This window comes from Pteropus alecto, unplaced genomic scaffold, assembly GCF_000325575.1.
Source record: "Pteropus alecto unplaced genomic scaffold, ASM32557v1 scaffold101, whole genome shotgun sequence".
NCBI lineage: Eukaryota > Metazoa > Chordata > Mammalia > Chiroptera > Pteropodidae > Pteropus > Pteropus alecto.
The window spans coordinates 6,310,292-6,336,558 of NW_006432945.1; the positions used below are offsets into that span (position 1 = coordinate 6,310,292).

At 34.4% G+C, this 26,267-nt stretch overlaps 1 protein-coding gene across 2 annotated transcripts in view; it reads right to left on the reverse strand.

Annotated features, from left to right (window-relative positions):
- HMCN1 (hemicentin 1) overlaps nt 1-26,267 on the reverse strand; it is a 375,430-nt gene that overhangs the window by 62,071 nt on the left and 287,092 nt on the right. For both annotated transcript variants that reach the window (XM_025043935.1, XM_006907734.3), the window contains exons 58-75: nt 24,861-25,022; nt 24,040-24,153; nt 23,722-23,924; nt 23,347-23,428; nt 23,105-23,236; nt 22,625-22,774; nt 20,455-20,614; nt 18,136-18,260; nt 17,726-17,909; nt 17,034-17,131; nt 15,859-16,137; nt 11,481-11,677; nt 8,243-8,324; nt 6,864-7,000; nt 3,149-3,290; nt 2,016-2,160; nt 1,505-1,632; nt 1,038-1,194 (exon numbers count right to left, since the gene is read on the reverse strand). In XM_025043935.1, coding sequence (XP_024899703.1) covers nt 1,038-1,194; nt 1,505-1,632; nt 2,016-2,160; nt 3,149-3,290; nt 6,864-7,000; nt 8,243-8,324; nt 11,481-11,677; nt 15,859-16,137; nt 17,034-17,131; nt 17,726-17,909; nt 18,136-18,260; nt 20,455-20,614; nt 22,625-22,774; nt 23,105-23,236; nt 23,347-23,428; nt 23,722-23,924; nt 24,040-24,153; nt 24,861-25,022 — 2,677 coding nt within the window. The remainder of the gene's footprint in view (nt 1-1,037; nt 1,195-1,504; nt 1,633-2,015; nt 2,161-3,148; nt 3,291-6,863; nt 7,001-8,242; nt 8,325-11,480; nt 11,678-15,858; nt 16,138-17,033; nt 17,132-17,725; nt 17,910-18,135; nt 18,261-20,454; nt 20,615-22,624; nt 22,775-23,104; nt 23,237-23,346; nt 23,429-23,721; nt 23,925-24,039; nt 24,154-24,860; nt 25,023-26,267) is intronic.

Sequence of the window (26,267 nt, forward strand, 5' to 3'; positions counted from 1 at the left end):
ATGTGCTGGATATCTTGGAGATGCATAGTACATATATCAGTGAGTCTTTGCCTTAACTTCTAACCAACTCAAAACTAAAGTGCTGTGGCTCACTTCGACTGTTTAGGAAGTTTAGAAAACACACATACATTATTTAAAGCGAATCTAAATGAGAACATCTATTTTCTTACTTTAAACTGTGCACTAATAGAATAGAAATAATTTTATTTGACGTGCTCTTTTATTCAAGGGCATTGTACATTTTTCACACACTGTGTACCTTCAAGTCACTAAACTCTAATGTTAAAGGGTGAAAGGGATGAAAAAGAGAGAGGTAATACCATTTCAAGTGAAACACTCCTAGTTTCATATTTCCTGATGTTCAGAACTGATTTTTGGTCAAAGTACATCTACGAGAACATTTCTTTTTAGTACCATGGCAAATCCTTTGACAAGATACCTAGCTATTAACTCAATTGAGGTACAAGAAATGATGCTCATCTAAAGCATTGGAAATTCCTAGTGACTTAAAGGTTAACCTTTAAAAAAGCATACACTGTCATACTATAAGCTATGGTAGTAAAGCCAGAGGAATGCAAAACACTGGAGAAAATGCTGTTTTTCCTTCCCACACATGCTGCCAAATACCTAAGTTGTGTTTCAAGGTATAAAATTGGACTTTCATTCTATAACTAAAGCTCGTGTTATTTTTACAGAATGGTTTTTCTTTTATACCAAATGATGCTTTCATCCTTTGTCTTTATAAGACTCTGGAAGGTGCTAAAAAAATAAAACAGAATAGAAATCTAATCCTGTAGACCTTACGAATAGCCATCCGCAGGGCTAATGGATAGAAAAAGTGGTACCTATGATTCAGAAAGATTTTAGGTTTGAAAACTAATGTCATATTAAGAAAAAAATATACACTCACTACGTACTAGCTAATTCTTCATACTTCATATATTTGTTGTTTCCATTGGTAGAGTTAAAATGTTAATTCTTTTTAAAAACATTTTTCTAAATAGTAGGTGGGTTTTCTCGATTAAATTATTTCTTACCTGTATGAATTCTGATTTTGATCCACATTAAGAAGATGCCCGTTTTTTCTCCAGTTGACTGAGGGTTTGGGTATTCCAGTAGCCTCACAAGCCAGAGTAGTTTGAACATTTACTGTTACAGTTATGTTGGGAGGACCCAGAGCGATAGATGGAGGAACTAAAACAAAATCACCAAGTAAGAGGGAAACACCTTTAGCAAACAGCATGCCGTCTGAAGTATTTCTGCTGAACTGAAATTAATCATTGGTAACTTGCCTCATAGTTACAGAAACAAAACAGTTCTGTGAATTTAAATAGTGCCGTGATGGTGCTATTTATAATGAGAAAACATGGGCTTTGACTGTTCGAAATATACTGTAATGCATTTAAATAGCCCTGGACATCCAGATCCTTATGACCTTATTGGTTTAGGCTATCAAAGAACAAGTGACTCAAAGACTGGTTATTGCTCATAAAAGCATATTTACCGTGGACTTGTAAATCTAGTCGCCTGCGGTCTGTTCCGGCGACATTGGCAGCCATACACAAATACCGCCCAGTGTCGGTGACGTGTGCCGACTGGATGTGAAGGGAGCCATTGCCCAAGATGGAGTATCTACGAGAAAGATCACAAGTGAAGTCTCTTGAATCAGCCCTTTCTGATTATTCACATTTTGACTGAGACTTAGTTAAACCCATTTTTAGTCTTTTTCCTGCTTCAGAAATTTATAATACCCTTGGATAAAAAAAAAGAGAGAGATATTTATTGTCCAAAGGTACGCAGCAGATGGACCTTGTGATCTTGGATGGATGATCATTGTTATATTTTGGATATACGTCGAAGGAATTTGCTTTTAAATTACTGCATTTTGATTCTCATGTTAAGATGAAGAGACTAAATCTAAATATAATGAGATCAAAATAATGCATTGGAGAAAAGATGTAAGGATCTGCATTTCAGTTTTTACAGTATCTTTCATCCTTTTCCAGAAATGTTACCTTGCATGACTCCCAGAGAGAATGGCTCCATCCTTTCTCCACGTTATCCTTGGGGCTGGCACGCCTTCAGCGAAGCACTCCAACACGGCTGACTTGTTTAAGTGAATGACAAGACTCTGGGGCCCACTCGTTATGTTTGGAGGCACTGGACAAGAGATGTATGTGGAAAACTTCATTTTTATATCACAGCCTGAACTAAGGCTCTGAAGTAGTAATACAAAGTGAGTTTTGAGTCGAATGTATAACTTCACTCACAGCTAATTCAGGTTAATATAAATAGAACCGGGGGTTAATGCCTACAATTTTATTCAAGATACTTTGTGTTTAAAAATAAAAAGTAGATGGGGGAAGGGGATTTTAAATCCCTGATATGGTGTGTGAAATCTGGCTTTCCATGAGAGGCTTGAATAAAAATCAGCTCTGGTCTGATGCAAATTAAAGATGATATTTCTTATTTCTCTTTGGCCAAATAATGGTCAGAGAATGTTAACACTGGCACAACTTCACTTTAAATAAAGAACAGAAAGTGGGCTGTTTTAACAAAAAGCACATCTGTGATTAATCAGGCAATTCGCAGAGCATGTATTTTATTAATCATCGTGTGCATATGGGAATAGAAAAGTTGAATTTTAATTTTAGTATTAGAGATATTAGTTGTACGGGTCACCAAATATCCTGTAAAGTTTCATATATTAAAGATTCAAAGGGACTGTTTTGGGGAAAAGTCCGTAAATTTGGCAAATGTTAGTGTTTACATTGTACATTTGAGAAAGTTATAGTTTTATGGCAGTCTAGTGCATATATACTCAAATACCAAAATCAGTAAAGGTGAACTAAATAATGGGCCACTTGTCATTTAGAGATGTAGGGTATCAATTTTCTTAATGGCTGTGATCTGAATGATAACGCATCAAGATATGCTGATAACAAATGGACAGATATTATCCTCTAAGGGTGATGTATCTTTATTTTTTCAAAATTGAATTATTTTGAATGTAGGTATAACACAAATACTACATGTTGTCTTTTTCAAAGGAAATAAGATAACCAAAGCAATTAATTTAGTATGATCATCTTTTTGAATGCCCTTGGCTAAATTTTTAAGTTGCGAAACAATGATTAATTTTTCTTACCATTTACAGTGAGAATAAATTCTCTTGTAGTCTTTCCTGCAATGTTGCTGGCAACACAGGTATAATTGGCTGTATCATCTAGATCTGCATTATTAATTTGCAAGTATCTCCCTCCAGATAGGATTCGTACTCGAGGTGTTGCCTGGATTCAGCAAGTAAAACTTGTCATTAAAACGTCAGAAAAAGGAAATAGAATATTACTTTATAACATCAAAAGTAACTACAGTGAACTGAAGAGTGACTGTCTTCCAGTATGCTTTGTCTGCTCCCCCCTCTCCCCGCTCCCTTATTATCCTGGTATCAAAAACCCTTAGGAACTATTTCTGTGAGTGTGGTTAAGGCAAGAGCATAATAACTGTCCCCAAATGACCCACTCAAGGATGGTCAGGTGACTGAAGCTGGGCCCATCAGAGCCCTCCGCAGGCCTTTGCTGGAAGTGTTGGGGAATAAGGCATGCTTTTTTCCACTAGAATCACTGGTAGTGAGGATGACATAAGCCGGGTGGCAGTCTTATCACCCTGTGGGGACAGCCTGCTCTGACCCTAACACAAAGCAAGCAGAGTCCAGATTCGCAGAAAGGACACAGATGCTTGATTACATGATTAAAGCCTCCAGAGGCTTTAATCTAGTAAAATGCCTAAAGCCTAAATTCATGTACTGTAGCTAATAAATAACCTTCCCATTTAACTAGGTTTGAGTTTGAATTCTCTCACTTAAAACTGAAAGCTTCCTTACTAGTAAATTAACTTTGGTTAACTTATAGGAAACAATTATCCATTAGCATTTTTAAAATAAGTAAATAAATGATTTTAGCCTATAAACATTTGTTAAGCATTTATTTTGTGTCCAGGCACGGAACCAAGTATTTTGAAAATATAGAGACAATTAAATTTAACCTCTGCTATTTAGTCCAATTAGAGAAATAAATGTAAACAAATAGTTTTGCATAAATTAAAATGCATGATGTTTGTAATCATTAAAAAATGCCAGGTAGCATCAAAGACTGATATTTTCTGGTTATGCCTACTTCAGAAAGAGCCGAAATAGGACTCTTCTATCATATGGGCTTTGTCCCAGATAGATATATATTAATAATGAAAAAAGTTGTTCATGCTAAAATATGCAATTCAGGTCCATTTATTTTAAAAGTCCACACATGTTTTTTCTATGGGCTACCAGTGATAAAATTTTATTATCCCTGATGAGAATAAGTGGTTTCTTAAACATACATGGTAAATTCTATAAAACATATTTTAATCTTTAATTTTTACATGGGTGTAGCAGGGTTTAAGGCGAATACAATTTTTTAGAGTTGGGTCTTATAATGTCTTTCTTCCACGAACGTCAGTAAATTCTGCAAACTTACTAAGTCTCACGACAATTTTCTTTGGTTCCCCTCCCACTAACCATCAGCGATTCTTTCACACTTGACTTCTCTCCTGGGAGACAACCGCAGTCTCAGACGATGGCCTTGCTGTCCTCCACAGAGAAAATCAAACCCCCCTGCCTGCAATTCTGTCCTCCCATCTTGCATACAAATGCAACCATCCTTCCGGTTTTCCCATCTCTGTTAAAAAAGGCCAGTTCTTCTGCTCACGGCTAATCTCTGCTCCCGTCAGGGTCCCATTCCTTTCTCATCCCATTCACCTTGTCTTCCAAATTTCTCTTTCTTTCTCTCCTATATCTTCAATCTCTTTCAGTAAATAAACATTTACAAACTTCTTTTATATTTAAAAACTAGTCTACGATTATTTTTACTTCCTCTTCTTAACACCCCCAATGACTGTAACCTGTCTGCTACTTCGATAGCTCTATTGAAGAACCATTGTTCAGATCTTTCAGTCACTTCTTTTATTGCCAAAGTCAATGGACACAATTTCATTTGTATCCTGATGTGGCCTGTTAACCACTCCTTCCCTTTGCCTTGGCTTTCAATACATCGAAGTCTCCTAGGTTACGTCTAATCTCTCCTAGTCCTTCTCGATCGCATTCATTTTCTCTTCTTCCTTTGTTCACCTTATACTTGTCAGTATTGCCTCAGGCTTCAGTCTCATTTTCCGGGTTTCTCAACACTGGAAGCTTTCTGGCCAACCTAATACTAATCTGAGGCTTTGACAACAAGTTATACTATGAGGACTACCAAATCAAAGACATTTTAAGAAATATGGATCCATATTCCTTAATGCTTTTTAGAATCTCCACTTGGATAGTATAAAGGTAATTCAAACTCGAAATATCTAAAACTGAACTCATCTTTTTTTTTTTTTTTTCCCTATAACTGAGAAACTCACTCTGTCTTAATACTTACATCACTTGGTCATTTCTGGGATTAGCCTGAACTTCCCCATTGGCAACATTCATTCAGTCCCTATCTGAACACCTAATGGTCTACAATGGAATGAACACATGGGAGAAAAGACTATGTGGGAAAAGCCAGAGAGTGAAGGGCCTTGAGTAACCTGAATCCTGAAATCTGTGGGGAATCTATCGAAGAATTTTAATCGAGGTCTACTGCAGCCATACTAAGCTACTTTTCCTGTAATGGCTTTGTATATGCCATTACTTGTGAGTGGAGTGAGTGGAGTTACCTTCTTCTTTCTTACCCAACATCTACCCATCATTTAAAACTGAACTCATCCTTTCCAAGAGCCTATCCCGGGGTGTTTCCTCACACTTCGACCTGGGATCCTTGCTTTTCCTCTCTGTTGCCATAAAATGCTATACATCCTTCTAACTTAATTTATCAGCAGTACCTACTCTATAATCTTCGATTTACTTCTGTTTCTTTTCAGTAGTCTATGAGGTCTTTGAGGGTCAAGACTAATCTCAGTAGCAATCACAGCACCTAGCATTACAGTAGGCACACAATAGAGAAACAAGGTACGGTGGTGGGGTGGGGGATGGGGGGAGTGATACACGTGATGATTTAATGTAACTCATTCTCAGAACCCAGTCTCTCCGTGTTGGTGTTTGCTCTAGTTTGGTGGTGGTGGAAGTCTTTCTGCCTTAGGTGTAAGGGGGATAATCTTTTATAATGAGTTATAGTTTACCACAATAGGTTATACTAACAGGATGCGAAAGAAGAAAGGAGGAAAAATAAGATAAGTAACTACTAGGATAAGGACAATCAGAAGAACATTCAAAGTCAAGACCGAGCCAATGCTAAAAGGCTAAGTAGGATCCCAGCCTGTGATGCTCTATGGCAGCAGACAGTTATCTGCTGAGTGTGGGAGGCTTTAGATTGCCAGTAACTGTTTTTCAAGGATTCTAGTCTTAGACTCCTGATATTTCACAGATCCTTGGGGTTACTCTTGAGGTTGAGTTTAGACAAGGGACATTTAGTAACCAGGTTTGCTGTAGAGACTTGGCAGCACAAGTCAGTTCTTCTGAGACTCCAAAAGTGTCTTCTCTCTCTCAAGTAAAGAAATAGCTGAGTGTTTTAAATCCTACTTTAATCCACGGGCTTCAGGAGATACATACTTAGGCCAATTCACAGAGTGTCTGAATCAAAATACCTGTCTTTGGACTCATAACTAATTACTAACTATCCTAGGAAAGGTTGAGAAAAAAAGGCTGATCGAAGGACCCTGTGCCCACCCCTGCAATGCTGAATAACTGGTAGCCTGATGCTGTTCCATTGTGTCTACCTAGCAAAGACTCCAGCGCTAACCCTTTTTTTCCTCTAAATAAATCTGTGGAATTTAGCAAGATTTACCTGTAACCGTTCTCCATTTTTAAGCCAAGTGATCACAGGTGGGGGCACCGCATCTGATTTGCATTCCAACGTCACTTGTCTGTTCCGTAACACCGTGAAATCCTGGGACTCATCAGTTCCAGCAATATTAGGGGGTACTAGGTGTGAGAACAAATACATCAAAGGCTTTCAAAAAACGAGATGTAAAATGGTCTGAATTACAATAGGTATAATAGGTTTATACCATATTGAGTATGGTATAAACACATACCACTATTTATACCATACTCAATATTTTCACATACATTAAGTAATAAAATTCTTCTAACAGCCACATGAATGATAGGATAAGTAATATAACCACATTAACATCACCATTTAACAGGTAAAGCAACTAAGGCGCAAAGAAGGGATGCCATGTCCAGAAATACACTTGGTAATAATTTTCTCTGAACATCAGACTTGAAAATTACTAAATTAGGGCTGTCCATCAAAATATACTGAAATGTGTATATTTTTCTTACCATGCAGAAAGGTATCTTTTTACAGTAACTCATATTATAATACACAATTTACATGTCAATTAGTAGCAGGTCTAATTTGTGGGCAGAGGGAGAAGGACATTCCTACATTGCTCTAGCTTTACAATGTGCACTGCTTAGTCATTTAAGCTTTGAGAAAGAGACAAAAATCTTCTGTTTAGTGTTCCTCTCCATGAGGAATTCTCATTTTTATGCCAGAGTCTAATGGGCCCAACTTTTAGAAGGTACTTTGGCCTTAAAATATGTGTGTGTGTATGTTCAAGTGCGTGTGAGTGTGCATAACAAACAAGAAATTTATAGAAATTTATCAAAATAAAATAATTAAGGAAATAGACAAACATGTATGTACAAAGATGCCTATAACAGTGTTGCTTATATTGGTGAAAATATAGGAACAGCCTAAATTCCTCAAATAGGGAATGGTTTAAATAAATGATAGCATATTCAATAAATAAAATGCTACGCAATCACTAAAAAATATTATAAAAATACGTTTTTGACATGAAAACATGTTCACCATACCATTATATGGGATTAAAAAACAAGTTAAGTACTATATGCTGTATGATCTTTGAGTGGTGAGATTATGGATAAATTTTCTTTTTTATCATAATTGATATTCTGTAGTTTTAAAGCAGTGAATATTAATTATTTGTACAGGAACAAAATAACAAAATCCATTGAACTATTTCTGAAAAGAATTTGATCAAATATAAGAATCAGATTTACAAAAGTACATATTTCCTAATGCATAAACATATCTTATGATATGCTATGGAGCAGCCCCATGTTCCATATTTATGGCTTCTAATTAGGTATCAGGGTATGACGGACTACAGAACATTTTGCCAAATTTACCGTGCACTCTCACTAAATATTCTTTATCATCATCTCCTGCAGGGTTGGATGCCAGACATGTATATCTTCCTGTATCTTCCACCTACAAAATCCAAATAAATGAATTACACAATATTACCATGTTGGTTTTGGTGATAAGAATAAATATCCACTATTTTAAATTTAATTTAAAAGTCTCACACACAGCAAGATGTCATTAAGACTGAACAATACTTAAAATTTAATAAACTGTTTTGACATTTATGACTAGTACTCTGATACAGAGCATTGCTTGGCATTTCTGTTATATGTAAATCTATGTTTTAACAGGGTTTCGGTATTTGATCTCAGAATGTTTGGACATTAGATGTATTTAATGATCCCAGAAAAGGCAGATATACACAGGACCTAGCAGCATGCATGACAGACTAGATACTCAATGTTTATTGAAGAAGTAAGTATTTATGGGTTTGAATTGTAGATTGAAAAGTTCGATTGGAGTCTTCTTGAATAAAATAAGTAAATAAGTAAGTAAATAAATAAATGAATAAATAAATAGGTAAATAAATAAATATTGGATTATTTAAACAGAACACATTAATATCACATTCTGAATCTACCTTTGACATATATGGTGAAGCAAAAGAACTATGCTATATAATTTGGCAGTAAATAGGATCAGACTGACAGCAAAATCTACTATTTTCTAAGACCAGAAACATTTCTTTAAAAATCCTCATGCAGTTTCCACTGTAAATGTGAGTCTTCATTCATACATTTGATGCTGTATAGACACAGCCCATATTTATGGATATGTAAAGTATACTCTGGAAATGTATTTTGGCAAAGCTGAAAAATCTTGTTTTCATTTATTTTACTACTTGAACATGCCTAGTATATTGGGAATTTTAAAATTCTTACATTCAAAACTGACTTTATAGGTTACAGAAAACTTTTTGGTAGGCTGGAAAAACTCCTTTGAAAAAAATTAAGACCACCATGTTAAGACTAGCATGTTTGGAAAACTACTTAGACACAACTTTAGAAGAATGGCACTCACATAGTCCTTCAATTAAGAATTTAAAATGATGTGCTGTTGCTTAGAGAATAATTTCTGAATTTCTCATATATGAAAATCTCAAAGTCAACTCTTGTCTACCAACTTGAACCATGAATCATGACTACTCTTATATCTTGCTTTCTCCGAGAAATACTTCCTGACAACTTTATACCCTTCAGGATATCAACAGTCATTATTTGTAGCTACATTTTCTAAAACATGTTCTGTTAATAAGGTGTTTGACAAAGATAGTTAATCAGAATTCTTTAGTGTGAGATTTTGCAGAGTTGTTGACATGCGTTATGGCTTGCAAAGGTACGGAAGATACAGAACATAAAGTCACAGAATTTTTCCCTCTTTAGGAAACTCTTGTCTCTACCATGCAATTTGGAATTTACAAAACATTCATGTGTCGTTGCCAGGCCAATGATATGCTGTAGATATATACATGAAAAGACAAAGTAATACATAATCTAGTGAGTGCTATTGCAGAGATGTACAAAAAATGCATGAAAACAGAGGAGGAGAGGAATCGAGCGCAGTCTTCGTACTTAGTAATATTTAATTTTTCACTTCAACAATGTTTTTAATGGTTTTCTTATTATGTCTTTTCCTAATTTTATCATACACGTAGTTTTATTCTCCTAGACAACTGAAGCCTTCTTGAAGGCTGAGAAATGTCCTATATATTAGGTCCATATTCTCCACAACAGCTAAATATATGTCACCATTTAACACTTCATGGAACCATTGTCTTGTTCATTTACAACCCAACTTTTCATTCTTGCATTTAAGACCTACTGTAATATGGCCTTAATTTCTCTCTCGAGCTTTATTTATCATGATTCCTTTATATTTATGATTCCTTTATAAATGTATGATTTCTATTCCACATACTTTCTCGTCTTCATGCTACTCGTTACGTTACAAAATTCTTTTTCTTCCTTTTTTAGTCTGTTAAAATTGTAATTGTCGAGGGTTTTGATTTAGTAGGCGGTTTGATAGTTTGACCTGTGTTTTCTCTGGGTTATGGCAACGTTTGAGGGAAAGAAGAGGGGAATGGAAGGTGTGTTTTCCTTGGTGTTAGACATAAGAACTGTGCTGAGTTCCCCTGACTAGGCTTCTGACTAGCCACACCCAGGATTGAGTCCCGGTTCCAATACTGAGCAGTGTTAAGTGCTTGCCAGGCGAGTACTTAATCTCTCTGGGTCTGTTTCTGGATTTGCAGAATGGGGACAAAGGTATTGCGTCACAGAGTTGTCATAAGGGTCACAGTGTAATAGAGCCCATATCTGAATACAGCATTGACACAATTTATAGTCTTCAGCTCTTTTTCAGGCTCCCTTTCCTTCCTCTTTACTCAGTAAAAATGCACACAAAATATGATTACATAATTTATTATTCTATTTTTAAAAGAATGATGATTATAAAAACAATCAAAGCAGCATCAACAACAACAATCCAATCTAACTCGATTTTATATCGCTACATGCTTGTGGCACCAGTCTAAGCATATCATATTAGATTATCTATCTCTAAATCCCCAAGTGTAGGAGTTAGATATTATTACTATTTTTAATCTCAGTTTACAGATAAGGGCATTGGGACACAGATAGATAATATTTGTCATATAAGGCTTGCCTTTGTTAGTAGAATAGAAGAATATTACAATAAGACACCCCAGACATACTTCTATTTAATATATTCACATTTCTGACTAATTTCCTTAAACACGTCCTAAAAGAACAGTCAATTTTATTGAATTGTTCATATTGTGAAGAATTGTGTCTCTTCGGATTGTCATGTCTGGTAGTTCATCTTGGAGATTAAAAGTGTTCCCTCAGGCTCTCTCTCTATATATATGTTGAATTGCTTTTTGCCAGTCTGTAAGGGCTACATGACACAAATTAAGAGCTTCAGGAAATATATTGTCACTTATAGCATTGTGAAAACCTGTAAAAATTAATGGGAAGGTATCTTGCTATCTTCTGAGTTTAATATGATACTTCCATTTCTTCTTTTTAGTCATGTTACTTTGTAAGTATCTACACAGTCATATATATCATAGAACCAATCTACCCTTGCTAAAGTTACAGAGATCTGTGATATATTTGGATTTGAAGATATAATTTCTCCATTTCATATATTAGCAAGTGAGTTTAATCTAGAACAAAATAATGGTATGAACTTTGAACTTACCTGACTACTAGATATTCGAAGAACCTCTCCTCCTCCAAGGGTTTGTACCTGATCTGTCTGTGGAAGAGGCCGTCCATCTTTCATCCAGGTAATTTTAGGAGGTGGGATTCCAGAAGCAATGCAGGTAAGTTCGAGTGGATTATTAACAATCACTGATATCTCTATGGGTTCTTCAGATGCATTGATATGAGGTGGTTCTATTTAAAAACAATTCAAAACAACAATTAAACATGCTGTTTGATAAAATACTGCTGACTAGCGAAACTTTAAAAGAAAATTCAACTCAAATTTATAGCTCATATGATATAAATTGATTAGAACAAAGATACCAAAATGGTAATTCCTAGGTGTTATTACCACTTGTCACTGGTGCTGTTTTAAAAGGGATGTTCCATGCCTATGACAGAACACGAAGTAAATAGCAAGCCATTACTAGGTAACTGTAACTCAGGAATTGGGATTCAGATAATTAGAGCAGTATTATTCAACTGAGAAGATTTGAAAACAATAAAAACTAAACCCATCTTGTACCATTTTTAAAGAGCGGTAGTTAAAGATAGTGTGCGCTTTTGTACATTTTAAATATCTACTGTTTGTACAAAAGCAACAGGCAAATGCTATGGATTTCTGCTATCATCTTTTCAGTGCAGAACTTTAAGAGGAAATGATGAAGCAGAAGAAAAAAGTTACATTCGAGACTCTGCATAAAACACATTTGCTGTGGCTTGGCAGAAATACTTTCCTGTTTTTGTTATTCATACTTCTAAATTATCTTTCTCAAAGGTATGTTAAGGAATCTAGACACTTGAAAGAAACAAGGTTTTGTAGTTCGACTATTCCTAAGTTTAGGAATCCCTTTAAAATGGACTTCCCTTACAATGATCATTCACATTTTGTATGAACATTTCCAACTTACTGTTTCATAAGGCAGACCAAACAGCTGTTGGACAGCTCCAAATATTAGATATTTTGTTTTTTATCAGGCACATAGTTTAGAACAGAGGCTCACAGCCAAGGATCTGGAGTCAAACAACCTGAGTTTGAATCCTGGCTCCAAAAATTATTAGGTTAGCGCATTTGAGAAAATCTCAAAATAAGGATAGTATTACTATTTAAATAATAGAGTTGTTAATGAGGATTCAATGAGATAATCTATAAACTATGGACATTTCTTGTGTTTCTGAACCCTTTATTTTATAATTAAAGGTTTTTAAAAAGTTAATATTATTACAATATCTACTACAGCTTTTGGTATTGTTATTAAAACCCGACTCCTAAAAATTTCTACCTATGGTCCTTGTTTTCCTTTCTGGAATATATTAAATCTGTATTTGTTGTTAGATTATAATTAAGAAGTCAGACAAAATACATTTTCTTGAGTGCATTTATATTGATTCAAGTTTTTCTTGCTTAAAAGATTTATGTCTCCATGTTGCTTACTGAATTAAATCCACCAATCATTCAGCACATGAACCAGATCAGGAGTCATCCTTGATATTTTCTTCATCACTCCCTTATGTTTAAATCCACAACTAAGTCCTAATACTTCAACCTACAATTACGATTTTGTTGGGGCTAGCAATTCCCTAGCCTCTTTAGTAGATATCAGATGGAACGCAATGTGAAGATTCTGACCCACGAAATATAAGTGGAAGTGGTTTTGTGGGACTTATAAAAAAATCCCTAATGGGGCAACTCTTTGCCCTTACTTTTCCTGCTCTTGTTGCATCTAGTGATGCTGGGGGTGAGTAGACAATGCATGATCACTGAACGACTATGATGGAAATGCACGGTATTTGAACTGGTGAGCCAATGCAACTACCTACCTGCAGATACCTCATTCGGCAAGAAAAACAAAAGTTCTTTATTTAGGCTTCCATATTTTTATATGTTCTGTTATTGCCAAACACAATTCCTAATAATATATTGGTTTCAGAATCTACTCTAGACCTGCTTTAAGTAGCTCTCCACTCGGCAGTCAGAGTGATCTTTTCAAACTGCAACTCTGCTCATGGCATTCCACCTAGTAGAACTCTTAACACTTTTCCATTGTTCTAGGATAAAAACCAAAATTCTTAATACCGCCAACAAAGCCCTTCACAGTCTGGATCCTGTCAACCCCCAGCCCCAGCTTCGTTTTGCGTGATTTTATCTCTTGCTTTCAGTATTCTCACCAAACTGGACTTCGGAACCACTAATACACCAAGACACCTCCCACCCTGTGGACAGAATTAAGTTGAGAAAAGCGGTTTCCCAAATTAGGACATTTACATTCAAATTCTGAGTATAGCACTGATTTAAGTGAAGAGTTTTTCAGGTCTTAATGGAATGAGCTTTCAATGGAAATGTACAAACTTCTCATCTTTCTGCTGAGCCAGTTTTCAAATTTCTTTTAAGCAAATATTATCCTTATTTTAAAGCCTTTAGTTCGGAAGGCTGTTCTTTGTAAACTGTTTTAACAATATCAGTGTTATTTTTCTCCTCCATTTGCTGCATCCAGAAATGCACGGTGGTTCTGTTTCTGAGTTCATGAATCCTAGAGGGGTTTTCCTTCTCTATTTCCCCACTGCCACACCCTGGACCAGGCCCCTGCATTTTTAGGCCTGTGCAAATACAACAGACTCTTCAATTCATTCTTCACTCTGTCATCAGAGGAATTTTTTTTGGAAATGATATCTGGTTGTAACACATCCCTGCTGAAGCTTCTTCTACTGCCTTTGGAATGAGGTCCACATTCTCTAAAATGTTCCCAAGGCTCTTCACAGTTTGGCTTCTGCCCACGTATATTTCCAGTCTTGTCCCTTGCTGCTCTTCCTGTCACACTGAGTTTCAGAGAGTACACTGAGTTTCAGAGATAGACAACTCAAGCTCCATCACTTCCAAGTGAAAGATGCCGGCAATGCCTCACTCACCTCTACAGCCCTACCCTTCGAGGCTCAGATTTACCCTTGAGGAGATCTCTGAAGCTTACCATCCCACAGAGTATTATTTTTGCCATATAATCCTCATCACAGTCAAAAGTATTCATTTGTTCAATATCCATATTCACACCCAATGTAGAAATTTGAAAACTAAGACCATATCTTTCTTATTCAAGGGTGCATTTAAGTAACTGTCACAACATATGTCCTATAGTAGTTGTTCAATAATTATTTGTTACACAATGACTAGAAACATGCCCAGCACATAATCTATATTCAATAATTAGTACGTAATATGTGCATAACTAAGGTCATATTTATGGCATCTCTAGTTATTCCTCATATTCTGTGAAGTGATGTATAGGAATTTGTTATTCCACCCCTCCTCACAGACACACATTCTTCTGTTTTATTTGTTTGTTTGTTTTTGTTTTTTTTTTTTTTGTTCTCTGGAGTCCTGCTTCCACTACCACTCTTCACTCTGTGGAACACTCACCTATACCACGGTATCTCTCTTTGTCTATTTAGATATCCTTTTGCCTCCCTCTACAGTTAAAACTCCTTTTAATCCAGATGCCAGGTATCTAACAGCATTCAGTTCAATCCAACAGATAAACATTATGCATCAAATATCATACTAAGCACTGTGAATACAGCAATAAATAAGATGGGTACTGCTCATCAAAGAGTCTAACTAAGGATGAAGCAGACTTATGACTATTTCAATAATCAGTACTACCTACAAAATTAAATTATAATAGGTACTTTGAGAAAGACTACAGGGCATTCTGAAAACATATCCTCCGCTGTTAGGCTAGACACTTGCCCACATTCTTCTTGTTATTCCTTATCAGGTACATTTTGTCTATGTAAGGAGCTGAGGTTGTACTTACATGATTGCGGAAAAACTAACAAAACTCCAAAAAAGTACTGATTATTGAAATAGTCAATTCATTTCTTTGACTTCAAGGAAAAGATGTGTTTTCTCCTTATACAATTTGTTTGTACGTAGAACATTGGGACACACATCTTAAATATTTATTTTAATGCATACGAGAGTAAATAGAATTAGAATATTTGAAATGACTATCATGACTATAATTTACAGATTAGATCATTTAAAGACTGTTTGCCATAACATACAATAGCATAACATTATGCTTTTTCATTAAATTGCTATGATCATATGTGCTTTTAGTTCTTGGAAAAAGTAAAAAGCTACTTCTTAATTAGTTGTCTGACTTTGTCAGTGAATAGTGTTTTACAAGTAAGAGTTTTCATCTTTTTAGACAGATAAGAAACAGATGAGACATGCTTCAGATGAGACTAATCTTGGGTGAAAACAGATATATGAAGTTCAATGAAATTTTTACAAATTTTGTCCCATAGCAAATGATGCTAAGAATTGTACTTATTTGCTAAGTCACTTCCTTCCCAATTATTAAATGTTTATATACCTAGGACCTTCAGGATAAAGTGTTTGCTGACTTCTCCAGCTTCATTCGAGGCAATGCAGGTGTACCTTCCCGAATCTTCAGTCTCTGCTTCGATGAGCTGAAGGACCATTCCTTGGGTGCTTACTGTCAGATGGGCATCAAGCCCCAGAGGCCGACCATCTCTAAGCCACGACATCCTGGGAGGTGGGGTTCCATCTGTAAGGCATGTCATGGAGGTGGAACTACCCTTGACGATTGTGATTTCTTCTGTTCCCATCGCATTGTCCAGATTTGGTGGTACTAGACAGAAAACAAAAATTAATATATCTATTTTAATTTGAGATCAACTTAGAGAAAACAAAGGGTTCAATTAATTTTATAGTATTTCTATGATGTGTAAAAATGTAGAATTTAAAATAGCATATAATTAATTGATGACTTTACTATAAAAACACATATTAGGTAGGCTAATTATTAACCTTCCACAGTATTAGCAAGGAAATTTCAGGGCTGTTTCTTGTCGAACATATGAAGTCTAGGTGTGTTTTAAATTTTGGCCATTTTTTAACTTCCTAGGTTTGTCTCTTTAATTTGTTATAGTGCATATGACTGCTCCAGAAGTAGACTTTCAACTATCTTACATGGAATAAATAAAATAATGTCAAGTTCTAGAGTAAGTTTTCTATAATTCAACACAAGTCATTTGTAGGCTATAGTAAATAGTTACTTAAATTCTTTGAGATGTTCTCGAGGATTGAGAAATCTAGACCAGAAAACCTTAATATTTCAGAAATGGAATGTGAGGGTTCTCTATCTGCACACACACATACACAGAGACACATATATGCACATATCAACTCATATTTTAAATACTCTAAATGAGCCACTAATAATATTAGAAAATAATCTCAACTTTCTATTGGTACGAAAAGAGTAGTCATGTGTCTGGATTCCAATGCTATTTTTAAAAATTTAGATTTGATTTGAAATTATTGCAAAATTCGAGGTTAGAAGAGTATTTTGACAATCAGACAGTATGCTCCAATAAATACGAACCCTTTGGGAGAAAATACATTCTGCCCTAGTCAGCAAGATGCTATTTTACCATTCCTTTCTGATATGGCAATATCTAAATATAAGCCTGTTGCTTAATATTGGAAACATAGTAAAGTTCTAGGGTTATTTCTGTGACATACCTAAAACTTGAAGACTATAGTGTTTGTTATCCACCCCAGCTCTGCTGGAGGCCACACAAGTATAAACTGCAACATCAGACACCTGAGCTCTCACAATCCTGAAAAACAATTCGACCCAACATTTCATAATTTGATCCCGTTTAACATATACAAATAAAATATTTATAATTTCTACATGGATTATAGAAAGTGATTAATGCTGGAAAAATTTAAGTATGAAGCTTATAACCATCTAGGACAAAATATAGATGTCTCAAATGCAATTACGTTGACTAGACATTGACAGTAAGCCACCTAAAATATAACACAATTTGAGAGGTGAATAGTTAAAAAACATATTAACAAAGAATGATGTATACATGAAAATCATATGATTGTAGTAGGCATCCTCTTATTGTTTTGCCATATAAAGCTTTAGGTAAAATAGTTCTTGGAAATATATTTGTGATAGATATGCCTCTCTATAAAAGATCTATTTTATACAAATTTACTAAAACATGAATATTTAAATAAGAATAAAAAGCCATTTCAATTTTATATTTGTTTTCCTCTCTCTTCTAAAAACATACTGAAAGAGGAAAAAACCAAACGATAGTAAAAACTTAGGTAAAAAACATTCCTTAAACATCATTTTGCTAAGTTAAAGTCTACAATCTACTATCTGTCTAGCAAAGAACAGAATAAAAGCTGACCTGATAACCTGCCCTCCTGACATCAATCGGACATGGGAGGAGAGAGGCAGAGGAAGTCCGTTCTTTAGCCAGTTTATCTGTGGTAGAGGCGTCCCTGTGGCTCTGCATTCAATATTTATCGATGTATCCACCAAAGCCGTTAGTTTCTCTGCTTCTTCTTTATTACCTCTGATTGCTGGTGGAACTATGCCATGAGGAAACAGAGAGAGAGAAGGGGGTGGGTTGTGTACTACTAGTCCAAATCATCTCTACTATAATTGCCCACATTTCTTTGTATCTCAAAAAGCAGCAGCAGTGATATCATATTTAAAAACTAAATAATTCAGACACCTACTGCTGGACCTTCATTTCTTTTAACTGATAGATTCCCGAAGTAGCATAGTCAAAAGAAGGTGAACTTTCATATTTACCATAAACATTTAAGTTAAAAATTCGGTCTTCTTCTCCAGCAGAATTAGTAGCAACACATGTGTATTTCCCCCTGTCGGTTGAGAGAGCTCCATAAATGTTTAATGTGCTGCCATGTGCAGTCACCCTGTAGAAGAGGTCATAAAAGAGGCACTGAGATGCTTTATGTGGAGCTAAAATATGGAAGACTTGTTCCAGGTTACTGTGTTCTTAAAAAAACACCACCATAAAATGTGTTTTTCTCTTGGATATAATGGTTCAAGTATTTTTCACTAGGTACATGGAAGCCTGTAAAGTGAGAGCTAGTCAAACTGATGGAGATTTCAGGCAACCAACTAAAATTCCACAGTCATGCGTCTTATATATCCACGGCCTCCTCATGAGAAAAATGGAAATGATCAAAATCAGGTTAGAAACTTCTCCAGCCAAATCATTGGCAAAGACGTGCGTGTGTGTGTGTGTGAGTGTGTTTTTCTCAGAGTTAGAATATTTTCTCCTCAGTTGTCCATAAAGGTTGGAATTAACTATAAATTATAAAACTGAAGAATGTTACAATAAGAAATTTTATATCAAAAAATCTAGTTAGAAACCAATGAGTAATACTCAATGAGAAGGAGCAGAATAGAGTAATTTATTTAAACTGTAACAACTCAGGGTTATGTATGGGTATAGTTTACAAAAATTTTTCTAAAGTTGCTAAAGCTTTTCCTTTAAATTACATAATAGTAAGTAATAACTATATCATTAGATTATCGAAGATATCTAAGTTAAGATTATTGCATTATTGAATCTTTTCACACACTATTATCAAACAAAACTTCCTGCGTTCTATAGAGATTAAATTGCTGGCTATAGTTATTCCTGCAAGTGATTTTATTAGATTATCCCAGTATCAAAAATACTCCATTTCTACCATATCATGTTATTAAATATGATTACTGAGAATTATACTGTATTTTTTCTTTTTCAAAATATGAATTGGAAAAACCCATGAGTTTAACCATTTTAATAAATGAAAAATCAAATTGCCATGACCAAGGAAAGTAGTAAGTTGACTTTGAAATAATTACTTTATTTGACTGATGAATCGTTTTACTTACAAACATATACATACTGTGGAGCAGTGAACAAATAATAAATAAAATGGATATAAGAATAAGTACATTTGGGATCTTCATGTAAGAAAAGAAGTGATAGACTATAAGTTCCTAGTATAAATATTATATAAGATCTTTAGACCCCTACTGACTATCTAGTACTTGGTTTAGAATATGGTCAATATCAGCTGATTTAATAAAAATTATTAAATTATTTGTTAACTATTCAGAGATGTCCACACTAGAGAAATGAAACTTAAAATGTATTGCTAAAATATTATTGGGCAATTTATCCAGTTTTGTAGAGGGGAAAAATATCTAAATAATTTTAATATAAAATAACTTCAAAGAAAATCACATTTATTTTCCTTTAAACCATGTATATTCAGTTCATTAACTAGAAAATAATACTCCAAACCATTAAATTTAAAATACTGGTTCAAAATGATAAGGATTACAATATATTTAATTAATGCCTACTTATGCACATATAATTCTTGAAGTAACTATAATTACTCTGGTATGTGTATATAATGAGGCTTTGTCATGAAGTCATTTAGTAGAGTGCAGAAATCTGAACTGTCTTTCCACTGGTGTTTGTTACTGAAAGTAGCAGGGGCCCTTCATCACATTATTATCCCATCTCTATGTGGTATGTGGTGTGGGTAACATGTGTCAGCTGGAAATGGGATTGGACAAATCATTATAAGGAATGAACTGGGTTATGATTATTTTTTACCTTTTCTCAAAATGAGCCAAGCAGTATGGCATGTTTTGTGATGTGGTGATCTCAAGACATGAAATCATATCTAAGACTATTGATGAATTTTTTGTAAGATAAAACTGGTTTGATGTTAGTAGGAAGAAATACTTATTTTAAATACCAATTTAAATCATAAATTGGTATAAACATTCTGAGATTAGGAGGAATAAAATCGACACCAGTTAATCAACATTTGTATGAATAAATGAGGAGATTTTATAACAGAGATGATGGATAACACACACACACACACACACACACACACACACACACACACTTTTGAGTGATTCTCCAAGAATTTCTGTGTCCAATTCTCCACAATTTTATCTTTTTCATTTCTGAATACAATGATAGCCAAGTTACAAGGAGACAAAATTTGGTATTATTCATGTGAAACTCGAAGCATAAAGCATTGTAGAAGACCTTAAAATTTATGATGCAAAGATTCTTTGTAAACATACCGGATCCTTTCTGCTTCACTGCTAGTGATGGCTTTTCCATCTCTAAGCCATTGAACAACTGGAGTGGGAATGCCATCTGCATTGCAGACGAGCTCCACATTTTCTCCTAAAAGGACACTGACTTCACTTGGAATTTCAGCACCAGCAACATTTGGAGGAACTTTGGAGAAATAAAAATTTCCATTAAGAAGGTACAAAGAACAATATTCCATTTTTATTTCATATTCTTCATGGATTGTGGTTCAAGATCAAATTATTGTTTACTCATAAATTACTTTCAAATGAGAAACAGGTAAAAGAATCGCTTCAATATTCCTGGCATACCTGTAGGTTGATATGATTATTTAAGTCATAGGGACTGGAGATAAGTCTAATTGATGGACATACTTCCAGCTAAGTAGAATCACTCTTAAATTATTGATAGATTGTTTAGAATTAGTACAATTCTGAAGAATCTGTTTTATAAAATCTTAGCATAAAGGTCTGAGAAAAGTACCTAAGTTGGTTATTTCTTTCTCCATAATGCAATTTAAATATTATTTATTCAGAACAAAAGATAGGCTTATTGTAGTTTTTAAGATGCAATAGTTTCTGTTCTCTTTTTCTAGCCATGTGTGGATCTCACTTTAATGATCTGTGTAATAAATAAATAAAAATACTGATAACGATATGAGACAAAAAATATCTGAATTCCTCTTCCATATAATTATAGCTGTCTGCTGGGGTTGCTCACATCAGTTTGCAAAAGCCAATTTTGCACTTTTTCCCTCCTTGATGGGTCTGTGACATCACATTGGTAGCTTAAAATGAACCAAAGTGGGTATATTTACACATGGAAACTGGCAAATGATTAGCTAGAAATCAGGACATTTTTTATCTGGAGAGTCGATTGTTAAACATTTATCAGCACATAATCTCTCCAAATCTCATTGAAGTCATCGAGAAGATGAGATTAATGATATCAAATTTGAAGAATTCAGAGCACTAAATAAGTCAAATTAATAAGAATGTTAATAAGAAACATCCTTTAATGAGTGTCTAATATATGACAAGCACCATACAAAGCCCTATGTGCATATATTATTCCTAGTTCTAGGGTATAATAACATAAGTAAAAAGTCTGGTAAAACCTTTGGTCACACCACATACCCCATGATTAACAAATATTATTATTAATGCATTAAACATTATGAAATATGCAGTTTCAGACACTGAATCCCTGAATATTTTTCCCATTTTGCTTCTGAAACCTCAAAGCCTCACTAATCCAGGAAACCATGAATGCCCATATACTTATTTTAATTTTTCTTTATTTTTGTTTTTTTTTGTAGTTAACTTTAGCAGAGCACACAACAGGTTGATAGTAACTTACATTTATAATTTATGAGAAATTCTTTTCAAAATAACTGTAACGATATTTTAAAAAGCAAGCATTTCAACTTAGTTTCAAGTTAGATATCCATTTTGGTGAAGTTTTGAGCCAAAAGTAATAATTAGATGTTTACTGAAAATCAACAGGGTACAAGTTCTCTCTAAAGTGCTCTATACCATGTTGAAACAGTAGGCATTATGTAAATATCTGTCGAATGAATTAATGCTCCTTATTCTCACCCCAAAATAACATAAGATTCATGATTACTTGATTTTATCCAATCCCCTATCTCTAGTTAGAACATAATGCATGAATTAATTTTACATATACAAATAAAAATAGACATATGGGCTTAGCATCAAAATAAATTATGCCAATTTTGAATAAATAAGTATAATTCAACAGAATATATATTATAGGAAGGTAATAATTTTGGTACGCATGGAAAAAAATGAGAGATCATCAATTTTCTACTATTCTTTTTTTCCACATTTATGTCAATTTCCATAAAAATAGAACCTACTGGTAAAAGTAGAAAAAAGAATCGACAATATTTTTTGTTGACCTAGACACTTTGAATAAATTACAAGTAATTCTTTAGATGTACACTTGTTTTGTACATAGACAGAATACAATAAAGAAATTTAAGGTAAATCATGTACCTTGCACCTAGGAAGACCAGGTGCTATAGCACAAAGCATTAAAAAATAATAACAATAAGGGATTGTAAGCTGACAAGGTCCTTGCAATCTGTGAGGTCAACCAAGGGGTGCCTCGCCTAAAAAAAAAATCACATACCTTGAATTGAAAGAATGTAGTTTTTCTGTGCTTTTCCTTCCATATTTGATGCAATGCATGTATAGTTTCCACTATCTGAACGTTGAGACCGGGCAATTTGGAGTTTGCTACCTCCAGACAAAATATGAACTTCAAGTGAGTCGGAATTTTCTAAAGGTAGAAACAAAGTAAAACAATCAAAACATGAAAAAGCTTTTTATTTTTAACATCTCTACAATTTACCACAAAAATGCTTTGCTTTGCACTTTTAATTTAAATGAGAGCCTTTTTGGAAAAGGTAAAAGAAAAATCTCTTTATAAAATGAATGATCATTTTATGAGTCTTATTTTCTAAGTTTATATTTCAATACATTACGTTTTCTGAACTAAACACAGCTATAAGCATAATAAGAAAATGTGGTAACTTTTTATATTTTATATTTAAATCTGGTACATTAAGAGCAAAAGAAAACAACCACAAAAAATGCACAGCTATACTACCTATGGGTCTGTGGTTCTTCCACCACGTTATCATGGGAGGTGGGATTCCGGTGGCATCACACGTTAAGATCACAGGATTGCTGATTGTCTCAACAACCACTTCTTTTTCAGGTCCTTCGATACTGGGTGGCACTGTAAAAAGACAGAAGAAAATCATGTGTCCTCATTAAGCTAATTCAGGGTACTTTCTTTCATTTGCATATCTGGGGGAAAAAAGAGTTGTATTAGAGTCAGATGCTCACCATATACATTGAGGTGGAAATTTTTATCATCCCGTCCTGCTACATTTATAGCTCTACATACATACTGGCCTGTGTCAGATACCTAAAAGAAAAAGATACTATTGTATGTGCTCCATTAAGTTATAGATGACCAATCACACTTCAAGTGTAGATTAAATCATCAGTCATCTTTATGCTCAAACGCCCCAGTTCTAATTGCCTTCTACAATCTTCCTTTTTTTCTTTTTCAATAAAATAAGGTCAATGGTCTTGACGATGTTATTTTTTTAAATAAAAATCATTTTTACTGTAGTAAAGAGAATATGCAACTCTCAACTCTCTCTTCCATAATCCCACCAAAGAGTCACGACATGCGAATAAGAATAAAAGATGCACCTCGGCTTTCTTGATGTGCAGCATCTGTCCATCTGCTAAAATCTCCAAGTGAGTAGATTCTGTTATCATCTGCCCATTCTTATACCAGGTGATGACTGGAGGAGGGACAGCGTTGGACTCACACTCCAATGACACTGAGGTCCCCTCTCTTACATTAACTACAGAAAGAGATTCACTGCCATGATCTTTAATGCTTGGGGGCACTGAAGAAAAGAAATAAGAACAGAAGGATTTTTTTTTTCATTAAGGTGCACAGATAGAAAATATCTAACACAAGTTTAAAATTGAAATAATTTTATGAAGAGAGTAAAAACGAACCGTAAACAGTCAGGGAAACTCTTTTCTTGCTTTCACCAGCTTGGTTGATAGCTATACAAGTGTATTCACCACCGTCAGATACCTTGGCCCGAATAATTTGCAGAGTCCGACCACCTGTGGGCAAATATAATGGAAACTGAAGAATGGTACAGAGGTTGTTCTAATAACGATTTTATCAATAAGGTGAATGGCAAAATATCCCCTTACAGTAAAATTTATATAGAAGTATTTTATATTTAAAATAAAATAACTGAATCAGTTTTCTTGGATCCTTCTTTTATTATTGATTCTATCTACTTCTTTATAAAAAAGAAAATTCAAAAAATTTTTCTTGCCAGTCACCAAACATGGATAGAACTGTTTGATATAGGTCCCAGCGAGAAAACAGAAATTGTACTATAGTCAAATATGTTAACAAGTATCTTCTGGGTTTAACTCTCCCACAGTACCAGTCTATCTGTCAATCTGTCTGTTTACTTGTCTGTCATCAAGAAGCTTTAGGAGTGATTGAAAACAACTGGTAGATTTATCCAATGAAAGCACTATTTACTAGCCTATCAACCCCATGGAATTATTAAGCAGTCATTCCTAAATTTCATGATTTCTTGAAGTAGACCTTGTTACCATACATTCCCACTAAAATCATAAAATTCTATACGATCTTATCTTCGTGGCCCCAAACAGGTAAAAAGAGACATTGAATGTGAACAAATAAATAGAGCAAAAGTTGGGAAAGAGACTAACTTGAAATGCCACTTGCATGAAAAATAAAGGCAAATGAGAACATTTTGCCCACTTTTCAAAGGCAACAAGTTCCTTACCAGGCACAATAACAGCATTTGTGTTTAGCTTGATGGGCTGCTCATTCTTGAGCCAACTGAGATCAGGAGGTGGAAATCCAGAGACCTCACAGGTCAAAGAGATGAAGTTGTTCACCACGACAGTGAGATTTTCAGGGTTAGGCCCAATGACACTTGGAGGAACTATAATAGAAAATATGTTATAAGTGAAATCTGAGGCTATCAGTAATACATATTCTAATTTATTAATATAAGCCCAACCACTGTACTCTGCTAAAACATTGAGTTGATGGTACTGTTAATTATTTGTCTTCTTAGAACTTCTCAATGGATTTATCAAACTATGTCCCTAAGTTTTATTTTCCCAATTGAAACCGAGGACCAGAATCTTCAAAGATAGAATTATTCTGCATTTTACTTGGAAAATGTAGTTGGCAATTCCTAAGATGGTTTTGTCAATGTACAACAAAGACCTAAGAGTGCTTTCATTAAATATGTTTGAATATTTTTGTTTCAAATATTACATCCTTATTTAAAGTTTTTATTTGCCTGCATACAGCATTTATAGAGGAGAAATTTAATTTTAGGACATCTAACTATCAAATAAATTATACAGGTTATTTCAACAATGTAAATCAATGACTTTGAAATGAGCAGAAACTTTAAGAAATAAACAATACTACGGTCTGTTATTCAAAATCAAAAAAAGAATTTCACAAGCAAAAGTAATGCACAGAAAAAAATGGAGTGACAAAGAATGAGATTAATAATGCAATGCCATTTATGCATATTAAAGCATATGCATATGAAACAATGTATGCTTTGGAAGAACACACTCTCATGGAGGAAATAACATCACACACATTCAAATGGTTTCCTCTGAAAGAGGAGGAGAAATAGGAGCCAGGAATGAACATAAATGAATGAATACATGAATGAATCGATTAATAAATAAAAGTAGAGATGGGCCTTGCTCAGAGACATGAACTAAGGAATTCAACTAAAACAACACTCTAATAAATTAAAATTGGGGTCTTAAAACAATATCAAAAACAAAGGCAGAACATCAAAAAGGCAGAATTGCTTTTTCTTTACTATCACATTTTTTCTTCATTAATTTTAAATTAATTAATTCATTTATCAAATATTTATTGAACACCTACTGTATTCCATATATTGTACTAGGTGCTGATGTAGTATGAAAAATGTAATAGACAATAACAACATAGAGTAAATAATATAGTGGTAATGACAGACACTGACCTAAAAATAACAGCTAACATTTTTTTGAATGGTTACACTGTGCCAGGCACTGTTCTAAACACTTCACAAATACTATCTTGTTGAATCCTCATACAAACTTATGTGGTAGATACAGTTCTAATCCTCATACTACAGATGACGGAGGGAGACATAGGGAGGTTAGCA